A 19164-nucleotide genomic window follows, 5' to 3' on the forward strand; every position below is an offset into this window, starting at 1 on the left:
TTCTTGCAGGCTGGCTGCATGATGGGCAGTTCCGGACATAGTGGCAAAAGCGACATTTCGGAAGTGAGCATCTTTTGTCTAGATGTTGCAGTTTCGGGCGCAGTATGCTTCAGGAAAACTTTATTACTAATTCTCCTAATTCTACAGTACTATACTTAAGCAAAATTTAGAGACTATTAATTACTTATTTCCTTAGTATTATTAGGGTTAAAAAGAGGGGTTGAAATACTAGTGCTAATTATATAAGGGGTAAGATTTAACTTATTTTCTACTCTAACAGGGGTTAAAATAATGATAATAATAGATAAACTAATAATTATAATATGTGCTAACTGTAAATAAGGAGTATTTAAGGGGGTTTAATTATATAGCTTAAGTTAATAGAATATATAACTAATTAGTTTAATATACCCCCTTTACTTAAGATAGGTAGTAGATTAAGTAATAAATACCTAATTAGTTATAACTAAGACTTTAAATTAGTATAGTAATATTATAAAGATTTAATAAAGTAATAAAAGAATTAAACCTCTAATATAGAAGTGCCTTTATAAGTCTATCTATAACGATAGTAGTAGATGCTTACTAGTTAATAGTAATTTAATATTCTTATACTTCCTATTAAAGCTAATATTAATAGATATTAATATATTAAAGCTTAGTACTAAGTAGTAGTTCTTACTTAGTAAGTAACTAAATTATCTACTAATTATTATAATAGATTTTAACTAGGTAGCCTAGATTAAACTTAATTAGCTTAAAGACTTACTCCTACTATATAACCTCCTTTAAGGTATAGGTAAGAGTAAGGAGCTTAGCCTTAGTAGTTAATATAGTAATAGTCTTCTATTAACTAGCCTACTAGTTAATTAGGCTGCTAAAGAGGTGTATAATATAGCCTTAAGAGCTTTATTATATCTTAATATTATCTATAAAAGATGTATCTAAATAGATATTAAGGGGTATAAGGATTAGTAATAGATTTAGAGTTATAATCTCCTTTAGAGTAGTAGATCTATTATATTATAATATAAGTAGCTTAGTACTAATTAATAGTAAAAAGGACTTAGGTTAGATAAATAAGAAGAGAGAACTAATATAGTAAAGGTAATATTAGGCTATATAAAGACTATAGTATAGTTAATAGACCCTATCTTCTACTAGAAAGTAAGGATATCCTAAGTAGATACTATACCTATAAATTTTAGGATGTAGGTATCTAGAAGTAGTATATATTATTTCTTAGTAGGCTAAAGGTTAAACCTCTATCCTAGCTTATTGATTATATAAATCTTAATAGAGCTATAGCTTATAGGTAGTATAGTTATAAATAACTTATATACCTAAGAACTATTTGATTTTATCTTAAGTAGTAAGCTTAAAGGCTTGCTTAAGAGCTTATAAGAACTCTTTAGCCTCTACTTTATATATTTTAGGAAAGAGAAGAATAATATTATTAATAAAGAAAAATAAGATTAGGTTATTAGATTAAGATTAAAATAAGTAACTTATACCTAGCACCTATATAAAGCTAAGGGAGTTAAGAATAGAAGTAAAGTAGTAATACTATAATATAGGAGCTTACTTAAGCCTATAAAGAGTATAGAGTAATTAAATAACCTACTCTACTTTTATAGTAAAGCTATTATCTATAATAAAGTTTATATTAATTAAGTCTTCCTACCCTTTAGGTAACTTATAGTAGATATCCTTATCTACTATAGTATAAAGAAATATATTAGTAATGTTAAGCTAAAGTGTTTTAAGATTAAAGGTAGTAGTAATTACTATAAGGAAGTAGAAGATATATATAGTAAGTATAGTAGTATATATATTACTATAGATAATCTACTTATTACTATATATATAGAGATATACTTTATACTTAAGGAGGTAACTATCCTTATTAAACTTATAAGCAAAGACCTAATATAATAGAATAGGCTTACCTCTTATCTTATAGTATCTAACTCTCCTCTATACTTTATAGTTTATTATTTATAAGGCCTCTTTACTAAGCGCATTAAGGAATTTATTATAGAGAGGATAACTATAGATATCTTTTAAGGTATTTAGAAGGGGTGGAAGGTTATAGTAATAGGTTTATAGATAAGGTAGTAGAGCTAGTATAGATAATCTCTTAGGCTTAGATAGACTAGATATAATTCCTATATAGAATGTATTATAGAAAGTATTAAAGATATCTAGTTATTTAAGAGTAGTAATATATACTTACTAATAGATATTTAGCCTCCTCTCTTAAGGCCCTTCTATTATATTCTACTTATTAAAGTCTATAGATATCTTACTAGCTCTTAGTATAGTATTATCTTATAGAATTACTATATTAAGTAGAGCTAGTACTAGATTAACTAGAGTCTCTTTAGGATTAAATTAAGCTATAGGAGTGGGTGTATTATATAGTATAGAGAGTAAGGTATTATCTTATAGGTCTATAGTAGTACTAGTAATATTCTATAAGGCTCTTAGTAAGTAGGTGCTACTATAAGGTAGAGGGGACTTATCTTCTATTAATAGTAATAGATAGAACTAGTCTAGTATTAAGGTATTAGTTACTTACTAGGCTACCCTTACTTAGGCCTAAGTAATAATACCTAGGTACTCTAGAGTAGCGCTCTATTTAAGGGGTAGTTAGTTAAGGAGCTTATTATTACTATTATAGATTCTATCTATATTCTTAATCTATTAGCCTATAGAGCTTGCTAGAGAGGTATAGGGTAGATTAGTATCTTAAGAGTTTACTAATTAAGAGCTTCTCTTACTATATAAGGTATTAGGAGTTAGCAATTAGTATAGTTAGTAATTATTCTAAGAGGTAGTATCTAGCTAGTAATTATTTTAAGTAGTAGTATAAGCTTTATTATAGTATTAAGGTCTATAATTAGCTAGGCTAATAGTTAATCTAGGCTTATCTAGAGTTATCCTAGCTAGACCCTATACCTTAGTTCTACTTAATCTACTTACTTTACTTAAATCCTTAATACTATAGCTTCCTACCTTATAATCCTCTTGTACTAACTAATTTAGGGTTAAATATACTTCTAGTAAGGCCTACTTATTACCCTTATACTACTTATCTAGATACTTAAGGAATTCTTTAATCTCTAGGCTAACTTCTAGTAGTAGTTTCTTGTCCTTCTAGTAGAACTTATCTTCTTTAAATATTATATCCCTTATAAGGATAATCCTCCTTAAACTTAGTACCTAAATTTACTAGATATTTTAGCTAGTATACCCTATAAGGAATCTAATATAAGCATATAGTACTATATTTTTAAGATAGAGAATATACTTCCTAAGTATATATACTTTATATCTATACACCTTAATATTACTAATATTTAGCTTTCTTTCTAGGATAGCCTTATATAGAGTCTTTATATTAAGCTTTACTAATAGTATATAATTTATAATATAACCTATTACTTAAATCACCTCTAGCTAAAGATACTCTAGTAGTCTAGCTTCTCTTAATAGTATTCTAGTATACTCTATAAGAATCCTCTATAGTCTTTCTATATATCTATTCTAGGCTTATATATCTAGAGTACTTAGTTTATATATTACTCCCTTATCTTAGAGCTAGATAAGGAAGTTATAACTAATTAATATCTCTCTATTAATATGTAAGAACTTTAGCTTATAGTTAAATCTCTTCTTAACTAACTAGATTAAGTATAGAATCTATTCCTAATAGTTGTCCTTTCCTAGGTACATGTATATTATCTAGAAGTTAGTCTTATAGTAAGTAATATATATAATATATATAAGTCCTTATTTATTACTATCTAGAGTAGTATTATATTAATAGTTATTCTAGTAAATAGCTTATCTAATAGCTTATCTAGTATAGGATTCTATAATATAATTTTAGTAGCCTTGCTAACTAAGTAGCTTTTATAGTTAATTATCCTTAGAACTATATCTCCTTCTATAATATTTACTCCTTTAACTACCTTTAGAAGTTACTCTATAATTTCTCTATATAGGTAACCTAGAGCTTAGTACTATTATAGTAGTGTCTTAGTAGTAATTCTAGAGAACTATATAGTTAGTTACCCCTTCTACTTACTACTTATATTATTTTCTAGTAAGAACTAACTATTATAGCTATCTAGCTAATAGATAACTTCTATACTTAACTCTAGCCTTATATACCTTAAGTTTAAGTAGATATCAGTATCTATATATTTAGCTAGTAATATAATATTAGTTAGGAACTTAGGAATATATACTATATCTTTAAGTATTACTCTTCCCTTACCTGTATCTAGAAGATTAATAACACAAGTTATATTACTAATAGCCTTAATCTTTAGCTCTTCTACTCCTATAATAATATGCCTATCCTACTTTATATAGGGTGTAAATTAATAGGTAAAGTTTACTAAGTTATTATAGATATAAGTTAATACTCTACTATTAAGGATCTATAAGTTTAGGTAGATATACTCTTTATCTTCTCTTTACTTTGTTACTAATAACACAACTCTCTCCTAGGCTATCTATATATAATCTATATCTTTAACTATTCCCTTTTTAGCTTCTTGTTCCTTTACTTTCACTTTAATCTTCTTATCTTTTTTAATTGCTTTTTAAATGTGCTCTTAGTTACCTAGTTTAGTAATCTACTTATTATAATAAGCTTAAGTTTTCTTATTAGGCTTCTATCTAGGCTTCCTTACCTTAGGGTTATAATATTTACATACTAGCTACTAGTATTATCTACTATAGATATATAGTAGAGGTTACCTTTATCTAGCTTAGTCTCTTCCTTATAGTATTGCTATAAACGCTATATAAGAGCTAGGTATTATTAGTTAATACTTTATAAGTTGCACTAAGTATTAATATTCTTTAATTATATACTTAAGAGTCTCTTCTAGCTTCTTATTCTTCTTTAAGTCTTCTTTATACTTTATCTACTCTTATATAAGAGTCTACTTAGTAGTGAAGAATAAGTAATTAATTAAGCGAATTAATAGTAGGAAGTTCTATAGCGCTTAGTACCTAAGTACCTCCTATATACCTTTATTCTTTATCTTCTAGTAAGTAATTATCTAATTACTTAACTACTTCTCTATCTCTCTATTCTTTAGTATAGATTTTAACTAGTTATACTTCCTTTTAAGGTCTAATTATTATAAATTATAGTTGCTTGCAAATTATTGCTTTATAGCTATAATAATCTATCTTAGACTTAGGTGAACTTTACTAATAAAGCTATAGTTCTTAGTTATAATTAATATAACTAGGTACCTCTATATCCTTTTAATTAAGGTATATACTATAGTGTATATTAATAACTTAGTCTTCTAGTTATTATATACTTCTTAATACTACTATTTAGTAGTACACCCCCTATTTAGTTTATTAATAAATATTAAGTGGATTAGGTATTTAACTTTAGTTAGTAGTTTATCCTTTCTATTAGGGTTAATATACTTCTAGTAGGACCTACTAATAAGGGATACTTAATAATACTAGTTATCCTAATTAGACTAGGTCTATAGGATCTTTATAGGCTTTATTTTAGCTATTATTAATCTTACCTACTTAGTAGATAGATAGTATAAGGTAGGAGACTTTAAACTCCTAGTATAGTTAGCTTAAGATATTATAGTTAATATTAGTAAGTCTAATTAATAATGGACTTATTTAACTTATTTAATAATAAGATCTACTATCCTACTAATAGGTTTAAAGCACTATTTAGTTATCCTATCCCTAATAGGTTAATAATTAATATAAGGTAGGGTTATAGTAGTGTAGTTAATATTTAGTCTACTCTTCTTTACTATATACTTTAAAGATGTACTTAAGGTAAGGTAAAAAGACTTAGTTAAATAGAGTTAATTAATAGTATTCCTAAGTAGCAGCTAGGCTTATAACTATTATAGTTTTAGGTATAGTATACTTTAGGAAAACTTTATTACTAATTCTCCTAATTCTATAGTACTATACTTAAGTAAAATTTAAAGACTATTAATTACTTATTTCCTTGGTATTATTAGGGTTAAAAAGAGGGGTTAAAACACTAGTGCTAATTATATAAGGGGTAAGATTTAACTTGTTTTCTACCCTAATAGGGGTTGAAATAATGATAATAACAGGTAAACTAATGATTGTGATGTGTGCTAACTGCGAACAAGGAGTATTCAAGGGGGTTTGATTGCGTGGCTTGAGTTGACGGAACGCACGACCGATTAGTTCAACACTAGACCATCCCTTTGCGAACAACAATCAGCGGCAAAGATCTTTGGAGGTCGGATCAAGTGGTCGAGAGAGGTCTCTGGAGACAGGACTCAAAAGCCAGACAAGACTTTCCGAAACCATGGCAAATAGTCCTGCAAGGCCCCTGGAGATGATGGCATGGAGTCCTATGGCGTTATCGACGCGAGCAAAGAGCCGAGAGAGGTCTTTGGACAGTGCAGAGATGCGATCAAAGAGCCGAGAGAGGTCTTTGAACAACGCAGAGATGCGAGCAAAGAGCCGAGAGGGGTCTTTGGATGGCGTAGATACGCGAGCAAAGAACCGAGAGAGGTTTTTGGACATCCGAGAGGAGAGCAAGGTCGTGACTGGAGCAAAGTGTCGTGAGAGGTCCTTGGGTACTCGAGAAAAGGGCTCCGTAGAGGCACCAGCAAAGGACCGTGAGAGGACTTTGAAAACGGAAGAGCAGAGCCCGAGGGGGGCAGTCACAAAGTTCAGAGCTTGCAGTGCTGCACCAATGACCGGCCGAAGGATATCGTGCCCTTTGTGACTGTCTGCTCATTCTCTGTACTATGGCTCATTCGGCAACTCTATAGTCTGATTCCATGAGTAGTACCATGTTCTGGAAGTTTCAGACTCAAATTCGAAATTGTAAAGCCAAAGTATCAAAGTTTCCAGCTGTGAAGCACCCGAGCACTCCCTGTACGCTTGCATCGTTGGTGATAGACTACGGACCGTCGAGAACCCAAATCGTCATGAACATGCTCGCCATCAGCCCTCCGCATCGCCCCAGCCTCTCAAGCACCTTTCCCCAACCCAGCCAGGCCAATGCTGCCAGAAAACAGACCAGCTTTCCCCCGAAAACCTCAGCCGCTACACGCGTCTGAAAAGCATGAGGCCGATCCTGAGCTTGCCCTCCATCTTCTTCTCCAACTCGTCCCTGGCGTATCTCTTGGGCGGATCCGTGGCCCAGTTGCCTGTCTCGCTGTAGCCGACACCGCTCGCATCGTCGCCCCAGTCAAAGACCACCTGATCGTACGAATGATCCATCTTCGAGTAGATGCCGCCGACCCACCTCATACGCGCCGCTGCTATGGAGTTGTTCTCTTTTTTGAAATACACGACGAAGTCGCCGCTCGGAAAAAGACGACAGGATTCGTCCTGACCTGCATAACGGTTGAGGAACACGGAAAAGTAAGCGGGAAGGTCTTCGGGATCGACATATGTCTGGATGGATTGGAGCGTCCTGTTGCCCGCAATATTGATGTCCTTGGGGCCCATGCAGCGCCTGAAGAAGTCTTGCCAGTCGTAAAGTCCGTCATCCTCGAGCGCTTCGAAGAGGTTGCACTCATTCTCGGCCACGACAACGGGCTCCGGCCTGCACTCATCGTCAACATGGTGGAGAAGCACGCCCACATCGCCCTCAAAAAGCGAGCCGGTCGCAAGTACGGTCCAGGCGAGGTAGAGGCTGTCGTCACAGTCCGGAATGTGGTTCCCTCCACTGATCAATTTGACCGCTCGATGTTTCTTGTCAAAATCCCATCCACCTCCTTTTTTGCTCGCCAAAGCGCGCAACTTGTCTGGCGCGGCGACGAAAAAGAGTTGGAGCGCAGCAGGCAGTGCTTCGACTGGTCGAACCCAACAGCGTCCATCGGAGAGTTCTATGTTGATTGGCGGGACTGGTCCTTGTCAGCATGCTTCTAAAGTGCCTTCGAAAGGTGTCACACGTACACTCGTTTTGCTTGAAACCACCGTTCCGGCGCCTCTCGGCCCACAGCCTCTCCGTTCTTCCATCCGGCTCTGCGAAGGGTGGGTCTGGGACGCCGTGTCTCTCGTCTTCTTCCAGGAAGTACGCCCAATTTCCCTCATGGGTGGAAGTAGTGCGTTCAATATGCTTGCTCATCTTGGAACAAAACGCACTCACCGCTGAAACGGTGTGCCAGGATACGCGCAGTGTAAAGATGGTGTTTTGGGTAGGGTGGAAGGAGCCATAGAGATACAGGTAGACGCGGCATACGACTCCGGCAAACTTTGACCGATGTGTCTGGAAACGAAGCAAACAATGCTGCGGGACGTCAAGCAGCATGTATGACAGGAGCAAACATCAAGCGGGGAATAAGGGAAACAGAAGACTTGTAAGGAAAGGTGGTGCAAAAGACTGATTGGATAGATACTTCCATGTAGTTGATTGACCTATGGTTACGATGCCAGCTATATGCTTCTACCGTTGCAAAGTTCCTCTTGGTCATTATCCGTCAGAGCAAAGTTGAAGATGCTCGCTTTCTCCCTGTCGAGCAACACCGAAGCTACCAGTCCGTTCTGTCCGCAACCGAAGCCATGATCCCGAAATGATGTTACTCCTCGACCATTCCCCTTTGCAGCTAAGTTGGATCCGCCTGGTTCCTTTTGTGCAGTATTCCGTCTCGGTTTTAGCGACACCGATGCACTCAGCCCGTCCTCGTCATCAAAGCCTCCGTCCTCCAGATGTTTCCTCTCCCCAGTAGTTCTCAATGCGGCAAATCAGAAGCCACCAGTATTTCTCTCCGTATGAAAGAAATGTTCCCTTTTGAATAATGGTGAAGAAAAAAGCTCATGATAGAAACTTTGCTCTCGGGTGCCATTCGTCGTCCATAAGTCGGAAGCCCGATTCGTACCATGCCTAAGTCAGACACGCCTGAAGAGCATCAAGGATGGAATGATACTCTCGCGCTGCAACTCTGCTCTGAAGTGTTTGGTCGGAGGGTGCGTGGCCCAGTTGCCAGAGAAGCTCATTCCGACGGTATCACTCCCGTCACCCCAGTCGAACACCACTCGCGTACCCACATCGAGACGGTAGACCCCGCCGACCCAGCGAACATGTGTAGCTCTGATGACGTGGTCTTCAGAACGGAATCTGATCATGAAATCTTCCGTCGGGAAGACGGGGCAGTGATGCGTCCTCCTTCCAACGCTGCTCACCACAAGGTAGAGAGGGAGTCCGCCAGGCTTGACAAATTTCTGAGCGGAGATGAAGCGCTCATCTCCAGGTAGATGGAACTCTGTTGGAACCATGAAATAGTCGAATTGTCTCTGCCAGTGTTTGAAGTCCATTCGAGCGGACAGGCTCCAAGTCTGCGGTCCATCGTTGTCCGGAACATCCGTTACCTTACCGGCCTTTCTCTGGTATAGATAAATGCCAAAGGCTCCACGAAAGAGATTTCCTCTTGCCACAGAATTCCAGGCAGTGTCCAGATTGCCTCTGACCCGGTCCTCAGCCTTAAGTCTCTCATGACGCTGGACCGCCGGATGGTGCTGATCGAGAGCCCAAGGACTTCCAGTCGGCTTCGCAAGAGCGAGAAATGTCTCCGGAGAAGCGATGAATAGCAACTGCAGCGCTGTAGCAAGATTACGGTCGTCCACACAAGCATTGATGGGTGGAACTACTCATTGTCAGCCTGGGTACATCCTACTAAGGTGAGCCTCTTACATTGCTGATGATCAAAGCCGTCCTCGGTGAGCCTCACTGTCCAGACGTTCTCGGTCGTGTGTGCATCGGGCGGAATGAACGGAGAATGGGTGTCATACTTGACCATATCCTCCCAGAAGCATGCGTGCACGGCATCAAATTCCTTCATTGTGAAAAAGCCTTGATTGTGACGCAGAGACTGGGCCTGGAGATGGGCTGTGAGTGCCGTTGAGCACGAATTTGAAGATGAATTTGGAGTGGCGTTGCGGATTGACGTGTTGCGGATTGACGTGTTGCGGATTGACGTGTTGCGGATTGACGTGTTGCGGATTGACGTGTGAGGTTGGTGACGAGAAAAGCTGGTGTGCAAATACCTGATTTGGAGTTTGGAGCCTGCACCAAGAAGACGGGCGCTTACCTCAAATGGGCTAATGACTAATCCCCGACGCTGCTTCACTTGACTTCGATTCTATCCAACTTGAAATCTCCTTTGGGCTGCAAATTACATGTATTACGAAAGCTGTTCGACGTGAGCATTTGAAAGACCCTTCGCAGTGCATGCTAACCAAGAGACAGGCGCGCACCCCGGCTGCTCAGTACTTACCACTCCTCAGCGCGACATCCACCTCCGCCAGTGCAACACATCCCACAGCGGCTCATCGAGAGGATGAAACTATCTCCTGCCGTTCGACGGACCCCGAGAGGCAGTGTAACCTGAATATGGCCACGTCCCTTACGCGCCTGCAACTTTCCCACAGGCATTACACCGGCTACAACCGCGATTCCATCGAGCCTTCAGACGATCGAGCCCCCGAGAAGTCTAGGAAGTATGGTTTCCACATTCCAGAAAAGGGCAGAGCGGAAGGCGACGGCGCACATTGGCTTGTGAGAAGCGAGGTCAAGGAATGGGAGAAGGAGGAGGATCCATGCCTGTCACTAGCCTTTGTCCACAATCAGGAGCGTCTCCAAAATGACGACGAAAAGAGAGGAGAGAGGCGCGTTGTCCTTGAAATCGGTTTCTGTGGCCCTCACCGGATGCGAAAACGCTTTCAACTTGCATCGATCCCGCACCAGGGCGAAGGACAACGACTTTGCAAGTCTTTGACGCAGCTGCAGACTACAATCAATGTCATTCAGCAATCTCAGTGTTCAGAGCCAGCCGCAGGAGATACTACTCGTCACGACTAAGGCAACTCATGGACATGCAAACGGGAGTTGCGCCGCGGACAGAGCTGTCCAAAACCAGCAACTGGATTATGTCAGTTTGATTTGCGACATGGAGGTACCGTGGGGCTCACAAAGTGCTTTCGAGCACACAAAGGAGGTGGGATGTGCCGTCTGCAGCATCCCGTCTCCCTGTCTCGGACGGACGCGTTTCGCTTAGCGCTTGCACGCTGACATCTTCGACTCGCACCGCTCCTCTTCACTCAACGATACTTCGTCCACGTCCATTACGCCTGCGACCACCATCTGGCGGCCAGTCAACTCTTGAAGCAGACAAATATCAGCAACGACATGCGTCACCCAGCAATGCCCGTCTGCAGCGGCAGAACGCGGCCTACACCCAGCCCGATCGCACGTGGATTTACCAAGCAAGCCCAACTCGCAAAGTCCTTCGCAGCATTCTATTAACCCCCTGGCAGAATTTGTGCCAATCCGCCATCTGTCGGCGAGAATCAGGATGCCCGCGTTCCGCCGTCAAACATGCCACAAAGTTCTCAACTCACGCAGGGGCCGCCTTTTCCGCATCTCCACCGCTGATCCCTGAAACCTGCCCTTTCGCGTTAGGCATTCGGCTCCTCCTAGCCACAATGAGCATTTTCGACTCCCTTGCTTCCAAAGCTAAAGTCAACCGTCATCGTACATTTTGCTGAGAGTGGAGGAACAATTGTGCTGCAGGCGGGATGCTGTCATGTTACAGTCCGCCCGAGAACTGCGAAGAACGGGGCTGCGAGTTTGAGGAAGAATGCGTACGTCTGAGCCAACTCCGGCCTCGTGACGAGGCTCCGAAAGGCCCCTCTCGCTGGCCGCTGGTTGAAGAAATGCACAAGAGCTTCGCTTGATGAGGCACCAATGGGCAAGGCCGCTCTGATTCGTGACGTGCGTCACATCTTGGGCGGGGAGCATTGTGCTTCGCGGCCAACGGGCCAACGTTTCGCCAAAATTTCCCCTAAACTTTTACTTGTCATCTTTCCCAGTCACTTCGACTGATCCAGCGCTTTGCGTATCTATCCCACGCGCATGCAAAAATTCAACGAGATGGCTTGCAAGCGCGCGGTGATTGTTGCGCGACACCGCGCAATCACATCTTTCTGCTGGCCTTGAAAAGCACTTTGACAAACACCATTCTCCAACTCTCCAACCCTTCCATCCCACCTATTCACGTCGCTCCCCACCACTATGGAGAAATCCATGGACTTCCTTATCAATGAGTGGAACTGGAAGTTCCACGTCCGAGACGATGGAGTGCATTGCAACGCGCGCTCCCTCCAGCCTGACACGGATACCGACGAGGACTTTGCAAGGCGCCAGGCTCTTGGAGGACTCGAATACTGTAAGAGACTACACTCAAAAACGCGCTTTGCCACTAACAGCCAAGATCCCCAATTCCAACGCGCCGCAGACCGCCAGGAGCCGCTCGAGACAGCCCTGCAGCTACTGCACGTTGCCAGCCCGGCTACTGTGCTCACCCTTGGACTAGCAAGCCCCCAAGGCATGGAGTGGCAGCTTGTGAACGGCCACTCTGCCGTACAGCTCGAGAGAGAAGCAGAGCCCAACCTCAACCCCTCTATCAAGGCCTGGAAGGCTATCACGAGCAACCGCTTCTTCATTGGTCGCTTCGGCGTCTTCGTCAACCACAGGGACGCCGTGGGCAAAGGACCGTCCAAGCCCTTCACCAGGGAAGAAGCTTACGGACTATGGGAGACATCTGGCACCATGGGAACGGGCGATTGGAAGGACTTCTTCGCCCAGTGCTTCGGCCCCATCAACGTCACCCTCCCCTCTCAATCCACCGTCGTCTCAATGCAGACCTCCGTCTGGCCCGGCTACCTCCCTCCCTTCCTGACCATCGACGCGGCGCCCGGCCGCACGCCAACCGGCCCGCTCTTCCCGCAAGGCGCCTACTCAATCGTCATGCGCACCAACACCGACGAGCTGGTCAAGACGCGCGTCCGCTGGGTCGGCGGTATCTACAAGATGAAGTTCGGCCACACGCAGAGGCTGCTCGTCGTTTTCGACTGGGCCGACGGCAGCAGCTCTGTCGGTGCGAGTCAGACGGGCAACTGGGCGACGGATCCTCCCATGCCGCACGGCCGCATTGCCTTTGAGCGCGAGTGTGCTGCCCGCGATGCGAAGCCGGTCCTCTTGGTCTTCAGGCGCGTCGAGCATGGCCGTGTCTATCGCTGAGCCTGGTTTCTTGGGTTTCTCGGGGAATGGCTGGACTGCCCGTGAGTGAGGATTTGTGTCAGGGCTTCTCCTTGGAATCATGGGGATCTGGCGATGGTGTTTTCGCATGGATTCACAAAATCGGGCAATAGTCCCACATGGTCGAGTTCAGACACAGGCAAATAGTCACAGTTGCTTCTCAAAACGTCTTCAGAAAGACATCACTTGAAGCAGAAAGTTGATTACGAGACCAATACAAAATCGATGGCTCTCTAAGTCCCAAGTATGAAGTTTTGACCGATCCTGATGACTCCTTGTCTGTATCCTTCTTGCTGTCATGTTCCTCCATACCCACCACAATCCTCCGTGTCACACTTTAACAGCAGACTCCAGGCCATTTTTAACGCCTCGCATGCGCTCATTCATCGCGAGCTCTGTAGTGATGCCAACTCCCTTGTCACCCTGCTCGAGCGCGCCGTGCCCTCCTTCCAGCCGCCCCCTGCAATATCGCCACCAACCGCCGTGGAAGTCCTTCACCGCGAATCCTCCACCTTTGCCAGAGTTTGGGACATGATGGCAACCTGGTTGGGCTTCGAAGGTGAGTCGGCAAATAGTCACGCTTGCTTCTCGAAACGTCTGGGGAAATCCAGAATTGATTGCCCATTCAAACTCTCTGGTGTGAGCTCCCGATTGCTCCCTGTGTCTATCGTCCTTGTTTTTAATTACCATAACCAAACCCTTGATTTTTGGTAGGTAGCGCCCCCGCGCTTGTGCGTGGTCCTCCTGGTGGCCGCTCTCCGCAACATCACCACCATCCGCCGTGGAAGTCCTTCACGTCGAATCCTCCCTCCATGCCTGCCTTGCCGTCTTCGTATTGCTCCTCCCCCGCAAGCTCCGCTGTGTCGTTATCGTCCTTGTTTTCGTCCTTGTCCTCGTCCTTGTCCTCGCCCTCATCCTCGTCCGCGTCCACGTACTTGTACTCGTACTCGTGCTCTCCCTCGTAAAACTCCTTGAGCATCGCATCAACTTCTTCTGCGAGTTTTTCTTCCATCTCGTAACACTGCGCAAGTGCCTGGCTGTTGGCGTCGGAAAGGGTCGCCTTTGGCTCGGCTGTGGTGCTGTTCCTAGTGATGTTAGCGGATGCAGCTGATCACTCCCGGAGAGCGCACGTACTTGACTTGTGGGGAGTGGTAAGTGGGCTCGACGATGCCGTTATTGGCGATCCTGGGCGCGCATGTGAGCAGGAGAAAAGAGAGATGGGGATACCAAAGAGAGAACTTACTTGGTGTGGTGCTTGAACAGCCTGGCTGGAATCTTCTTGCACGAGCGTCGAGCATCAGCGAGCAGCTTTTTGGCGATGATAATGGCCTTGAGGCTGATGCGGCTCATCTGAGCTGATTTCAGACTGTTGCTATTGATGTTTGGCGAAGAGACATTCTTGCCCTTGCCGCTGTTGGTGACGAGATGGTGGATTTTGTCGCGCATGGTGTATATAGAGTGGTCGAGGGGAATGGAATATCGAAGATGATGGCGGAAGATGATGAGGGCGCGAGTTGTTGGTGGTGGGAAGTGGAGAAGAAAAGTGGACGGTCGGACGAAGAGAGAAGAGGCTGCGGATCCAGAAACTTGCGCTTCGTTGGATTTACGGTGGGAAGCATTGGAAGTGTTAAACTATTTAGTGTACACAATTTGATCAAAATTCCATTGTAAAGAGGCCCAATTTCGGCGAACCAACGCCATTTTTTTGCGAAACAGGAAGAAGACAGCTAAATGTAAGAGCTGCGATTCTGGGTCTATTATTGATTATAAGCTGATATACTCGCTCAATGACCAAGTGATCTCGTCTTTGCCGCTCGCTTGGATACTACCAGCAACCAGTGGATTGTCTCAGAGCCATATGTTTGCAAAATTCCTGCGCTTCTTGTTTTTCCACTTGCCTTCCCTGCCCCTCGCCACTACTCCAAACAATTCTCACATCGCTGCCCGTGCTCAGCCTTTAGTGTCTCATTTGAAAGCACAACCTGCCCAAATCTTCTTGTCGCCGAACGTTCTCATCCAAGTCGTCGCCGAATCCTCTCGCCACCCATTCCGCAAATATTCTCGTTCCCGTCGCTCAACTCCCTCGTCATCTCATCACTGACCCCTCTCGTCGTCTCTGGAGCGTGGTGCACCACACGACACTTGTGCTGTTTTTGACAAAAACCCGCGTCACATCCTACACTCTACTTGGCACTTCTACCGTCTTCTATGAAGCGCGATCTTTCGCTACCGCACATGATCAGGCCTCGAAAGGCATCCGAAACCCGATACCGGCTGAGTATACGTCCGTTCCTGGGCACCGGCTAGGAGATCAATTGGTGCACAACCGACGAGGATAGGCAGACCGAGTTGGCGATGGGTGTTCCAGGCCAGAGATCCAAGAGTCAGACCAGGGAAACAGACAGCGGCAGACGGAAGACCCAAGCGGCAGCAGTCCAGGGAGGCAAAAGAAAACAGCAAACGGCAGCCGACGAGACGCGAGATCCGGCGAAGAGAGCGGAAATCCAAGCAGGTGTCTACGAGAATGCCGTCTACTGCGGAACTCGATTCCACTACGCCCAAGAATCGACACTCTTTCCTCGGTCCGATCGACATGGTAATGGATCGGAGGCAGGGGAAGGATTGAAAATGTATAGTATTAAGCCTCAGGGAGAGAGGGGGGGGAAGGTTTCAAGGTGTTGAATTTCAGGGGCAGTCCCAGACCGGACATAGCGGAGACGATTAGATGAGATGAGCAGACGCAGACGACCAGAAGAGAGAGACATTAGCAGGTGGAAGAGGAGGAGAGAATCAAGGGAGGAACAGGGCGAGCAGAAACCTAGCGGCCGCGAAGAATTGTCGTCGGGGAGGGCTGCAAGGCTGCTGAGACAAGACTGCTAGTGCAGGACTCAAATAGATCACTCCAAACCTCTCCTACAGGCTCTTTGGCCGTGAAGTAATTGCTTGTAACAAGCTTTGTAAATATAAGCACTTGTTGATGCTGTCAACTGCCATCCTGGGCTCGTGTGCTACAACCAAGCCACTTTAAGGCTGTTTAGATGAGACTGCTAATGCAGGATTAGAAGGGATCACGCCAAATTTCGTTTGCAGGCTTGTTAGATACAACATAAGTGCTTGTAACAAGTCTTGTAAATGCAGGTGCTTGTTGGCGCTGTCAAGTACGATCTTGAACCCATGCGCTGCGACCAAGCCGCTGTAGGGCTGCTCAGACAAGACTGCTAACGTAGGATTGGAAGGGATCGCGCCAAACTTTGTCTATGCTTTCATTAGCTATTTGATGGTTGTTTGAGACATGTTTTGTAAATGTGGACATCTGTAGAGGCTGTCAATTGCTATCCTCCTGAATTTATGTACTACAACTACTGCAGGGCTGCGCGGATGGGACTGCTGACACAGGATTTGAAATGATCGCACCAAATTTTGCCTATCAGCTTATTAGCCGTGAAATTATCGTTTGCGGCATGTTCTACAAATGCGGACATCTGTGGGGGCTGTCAACTACTATTCTGAATTTATGCGCTGCAACCACTGCGAGGCAGCTTAGACAAAACTGCTAATGCAGGATCTGAAGGGATCGCACCAAACTCTGCCTATAAGCCCATTGGCTGTGAAGTCGTTGTTTGAAACATGCCTCGCAAGTGTGGACATCTGTTGGAGCTATCAATGGCTGTCCTCAAGTTACGCACTCCAGCGCGTCGTCAAGGCCAGTCGCGCAGCTACCCCTGGCGCGTTGTCCAGCGCATCGCCCTGCGCGCCGCCCAGCGCATCATCCAGCGCCTCTCAATCTGGTGCATCAACCACTGCACTGCTAATCATGCAGCCAGGAGTGCAACCAGTTCAGCTGCAAGCATCGTCTGCGCCCTGGCTGAGGTGCTGTGGGCCAATGAGAAGGCCGTTGCACGTGCAGCCTGCCGCAGCTCGACGCCGTCGAGGCTTCGTTCTACAGTGTGTGACGAAAGAACTAACCCAAGAATCTCTGTCGCCAAGTTGGCACACGTAGAGACATGGAATCTTCAAATGCTTTATGTAATGTTTCTCTCGGTGAATAGTCACAAGTAGCATTAACTCTCACAGACTGCTGATGTTACCAACAAGCCGAATCCGGTCAAGTGTACGCAAAATTGTGTCGCTGGTAGGCCACAAACCCGGCTTTCGCCCGCCAAATCTCCCACAACCTTTTCATCCCACTTCCCACGTCCCGTCTCATCTGACCTCAACCCACATCCCGGCTCACTACATCCTAGGTGAGATGAGCCTTTCCGACATGAACGGACGGAGTCAATACTGATTTCCGTGCGCAGCACCCTCGCAGCCTCACCAATTCTTCCCGCCCAAAGCCCATCCCAAGCGAAGCGTCTTTCCGGCGCTCCACCCTAGCCTCCCACCGTGGTCCTCCCCAGCCTCGCCCAGAGCAGACCAGTCACGAAGCCCGAGGGCAAGTTGAACATTTCACATTGTGGGCATGGCCAACGCCAAGATTTCCATGTTATTGCACCGTCCGCGCTGAGGTATCATCCGCTAGCCTTTTGAATTGCAGTGAGAATGTGGCCGTCTACAACTTCCTGGGAGAGCCACGCCTGAACTACGCGCTCGTGGAAACCGAGTCGGAGAAGGAGGCTGGTAGTGTCGCCAGCTGGGTTGATCGTGAACGTCTCTTCAGATGGCCCATCTCGGCTCGCGTCGTCCGCAGGATGATTGCCAGTAAGATGCCTATTGTAAATATCTCTTCAGATAGCCCATCTCGGCTCGTATCATCCGCAGCATGATTGCCAGCAAGAGGCCCATCGTGAACATCTCTTTGGATGGCCCATCTCGGCCCGCGTCGTCTGCAGCATGATTGCCAGCAAGGGGCCTATTATCCAGAAGTGAGGCCAGTCATCAAGAAGCTCGAGAGGGAGCAAGCTAATGTCGTGAGTGACTTGGGAAAAGTTGAGCTTGTAAGGGAGCAAGCCAGTGTTGTGAGTGACCTGGGAAAAGTCGAGCTCGAGAGGAAGCAAGCCAGTGTTGTGAGTAATTTGGGAAAAGTTGAGCTCGTGAGGGAGTCAGCCAGTGTCGTAAGTGACTTGGTACGTTGAAAATTTCACAGATCACACCGGTCGCCGTATCTGCCATGCCAGCATTCCCCTAGGCACGCGCCAGTCCGACGTTCGCAACATGATTGTGGGCATGGCCAACGTTGTGAGTGACTTGGGACACGTCAAGGTGGTTTACTCGTGATTCAAACCTTTGTGTACAAGAAGGACTTATGGCACCACTGGAGTATAGAGTTCAATGAGAAAAGTTCAAGTCAAGAATGTCCTTCGATTGCAAATACGTCAATGTCCTCGTCTAACAAATCAGCTCTTGCTAATCTCCTCCGCATACAAAAAGGCTCTGAGTTTGGTGGTGGTCGCGGGGCCAAGACCTCTGGGCCCTCTCATGTCCATGTCTACTCCTGCGTTGCCGCCTCTATTAATGCCTGTGCCGCCACTAATCCCCCTCTAACCTACTTTCTTGATGCCCGGCACAACTCCTCGCGTAGTACACCCCGTCTAAAGGATGTTAATGGTTCTTGCTCATGAGACGGACTTGTTTAGAAATCTTTCTTTAGGTGCAGTCTTACTAATTCTTCCCGCCTATTGTGTTGGACCTAAAGCAGGTTTGCCTCACTAGCTGCCGGTCCCTCCCCTTTGGTAAAGGCTGCTGACTACAGTAATAGCAAGTCCCTCCTCGTCCAATCGTACCAGGCTCCCTCAATGGAGAACTTCGCGAAAATGCCGGCCGTCAAGGTGGTTCGCCCGGAAGCCGGTCGCTCAGGGCACTGTGAAGCCTACTGCTCCGGGCTACGCTGTGAAGCCTGTTGTGAAGCCCGAGGGCAAGGAAAACACTACATCCTTCTTGCAGAAGGTTGATAACCACCACACTGGCTTAGAGTAGACCTGTTGTGAAGCCTGAGGGCAAAGTAAAACACTACATCTTCCTTATAGAAGGTTGAAAACCACTATGCTCGCTCAGAGCAGACCCATTGCGAAGCATGAGGGCAAGGAGATGTTGAAAATTTCACGGATCGCACCAGTCGCCGT

General features: G+C 44.7%; 6 protein-coding genes across 6 annotated transcripts; 2 read left to right on the plus strand and 4 right to left on the minus strand.

Annotated features, from left to right (window-relative positions):
* Positions 1 to 7104: 7104 nt before the first annotated feature.
* Positions 7105 to 8134, minus strand: BKA78DRAFT_353225 (uncharacterized protein; the record flags this gene model as incomplete). Its single annotated transcript, XM_066891518.1, has 2 exons — positions 7105 to 7910; positions 7963 to 8134. The coding sequence occupies 2 exons, from the start codon at positions 8132 to 8134 to the stop codon at positions 7105 to 7107; spliced, it is 978 nt and encodes a 325-aa protein (XP_066744851.1).
* A 547-nt stretch (positions 8135 to 8681) lies between these two features.
* On the minus strand, positions 8682 to 9845 carry BKA78DRAFT_344035 (uncharacterized protein; the record flags this gene model as incomplete). The annotated part of the gene is made up of 2 exons (XM_066890441.1): positions 8682 to 9605; positions 9698 to 9845. The coding sequence occupies 2 exons, from the start codon at positions 9843 to 9845 to the stop codon at positions 8896 to 8898; spliced, it is 858 nt and encodes a 285-aa protein (XP_066744852.1). The 3' UTR covers positions 8682 to 8895.
* A 551-nt stretch (positions 9846 to 10396) lies between these two features.
* BKA78DRAFT_353227 (uncharacterized protein) lies at positions 10397 to 10864 on the plus strand (the record flags this gene model as incomplete). Its single annotated transcript, XM_066891519.1, has 1 exon — positions 10397 to 10864. One exon carries the CDS (start codon positions 10397 to 10399, stop codon positions 10862 to 10864), a length of 468 nt encoding a protein of 155 aa, XP_066744853.1.
* A 1138-nt stretch (positions 10865 to 12002) lies between these two features.
* Positions 12003 to 12846, minus strand: BKA78DRAFT_315498 (uncharacterized protein; the record flags this gene model as incomplete). Its single annotated transcript, XM_066888548.1, has 2 exons — positions 12276 to 12846; positions 12003 to 12230 (listed from the first exon to the last, which is right to left on the minus strand). A coding segment is annotated over exon 1 (231 nt), but the record flags the coding sequence as incomplete, so codon positions are not given.
* A 1022-nt stretch (positions 12847 to 13868) lies between these two features.
* Positions 13869 to 14548, minus strand: BKA78DRAFT_353229 (uncharacterized protein; the record flags this gene model as incomplete). The annotated part of the gene is made up of 3 exons (XM_066891520.1): positions 13869 to 14187; positions 14237 to 14287; positions 14346 to 14548. 3 exons carry the CDS (start codon positions 14546 to 14548, stop codon positions 13869 to 13871), a joined length of 573 nt encoding a protein of 190 aa, XP_066744855.1.
* A 2181-nt stretch (positions 14549 to 16729) lies between these two features.
* Positions 16730 to 19018, plus strand: BKA78DRAFT_296016 (uncharacterized protein; the record flags this gene model as incomplete). The annotated part of the gene is made up of 9 exons (XM_066886554.1): positions 16730 to 16972; positions 17177 to 17346; positions 17415 to 17803; positions 17838 to 17967; positions 18080 to 18108; positions 18189 to 18280; positions 18343 to 18649; positions 18693 to 18740; positions 18801 to 19018. 9 exons carry the CDS (start codon positions 16730 to 16732, stop codon positions 19016 to 19018), a joined length of 1626 nt encoding a protein of 541 aa, XP_066744856.1.
* Positions 19019 to 19164: the final 146 nt, after the last annotated feature.

Source organism: Phyllosticta capitalensis, assembly GCF_038381095.1.
Source record: "Phyllosticta capitalensis strain CBS 128856 chromosome Unknown BKA78scaffold_5, whole genome shotgun sequence".
Classification (NCBI taxonomy): Eukaryota; Fungi; Ascomycota; class Dothideomycetes; order Botryosphaeriales; family Phyllostictaceae; genus Phyllosticta; species Phyllosticta capitalensis.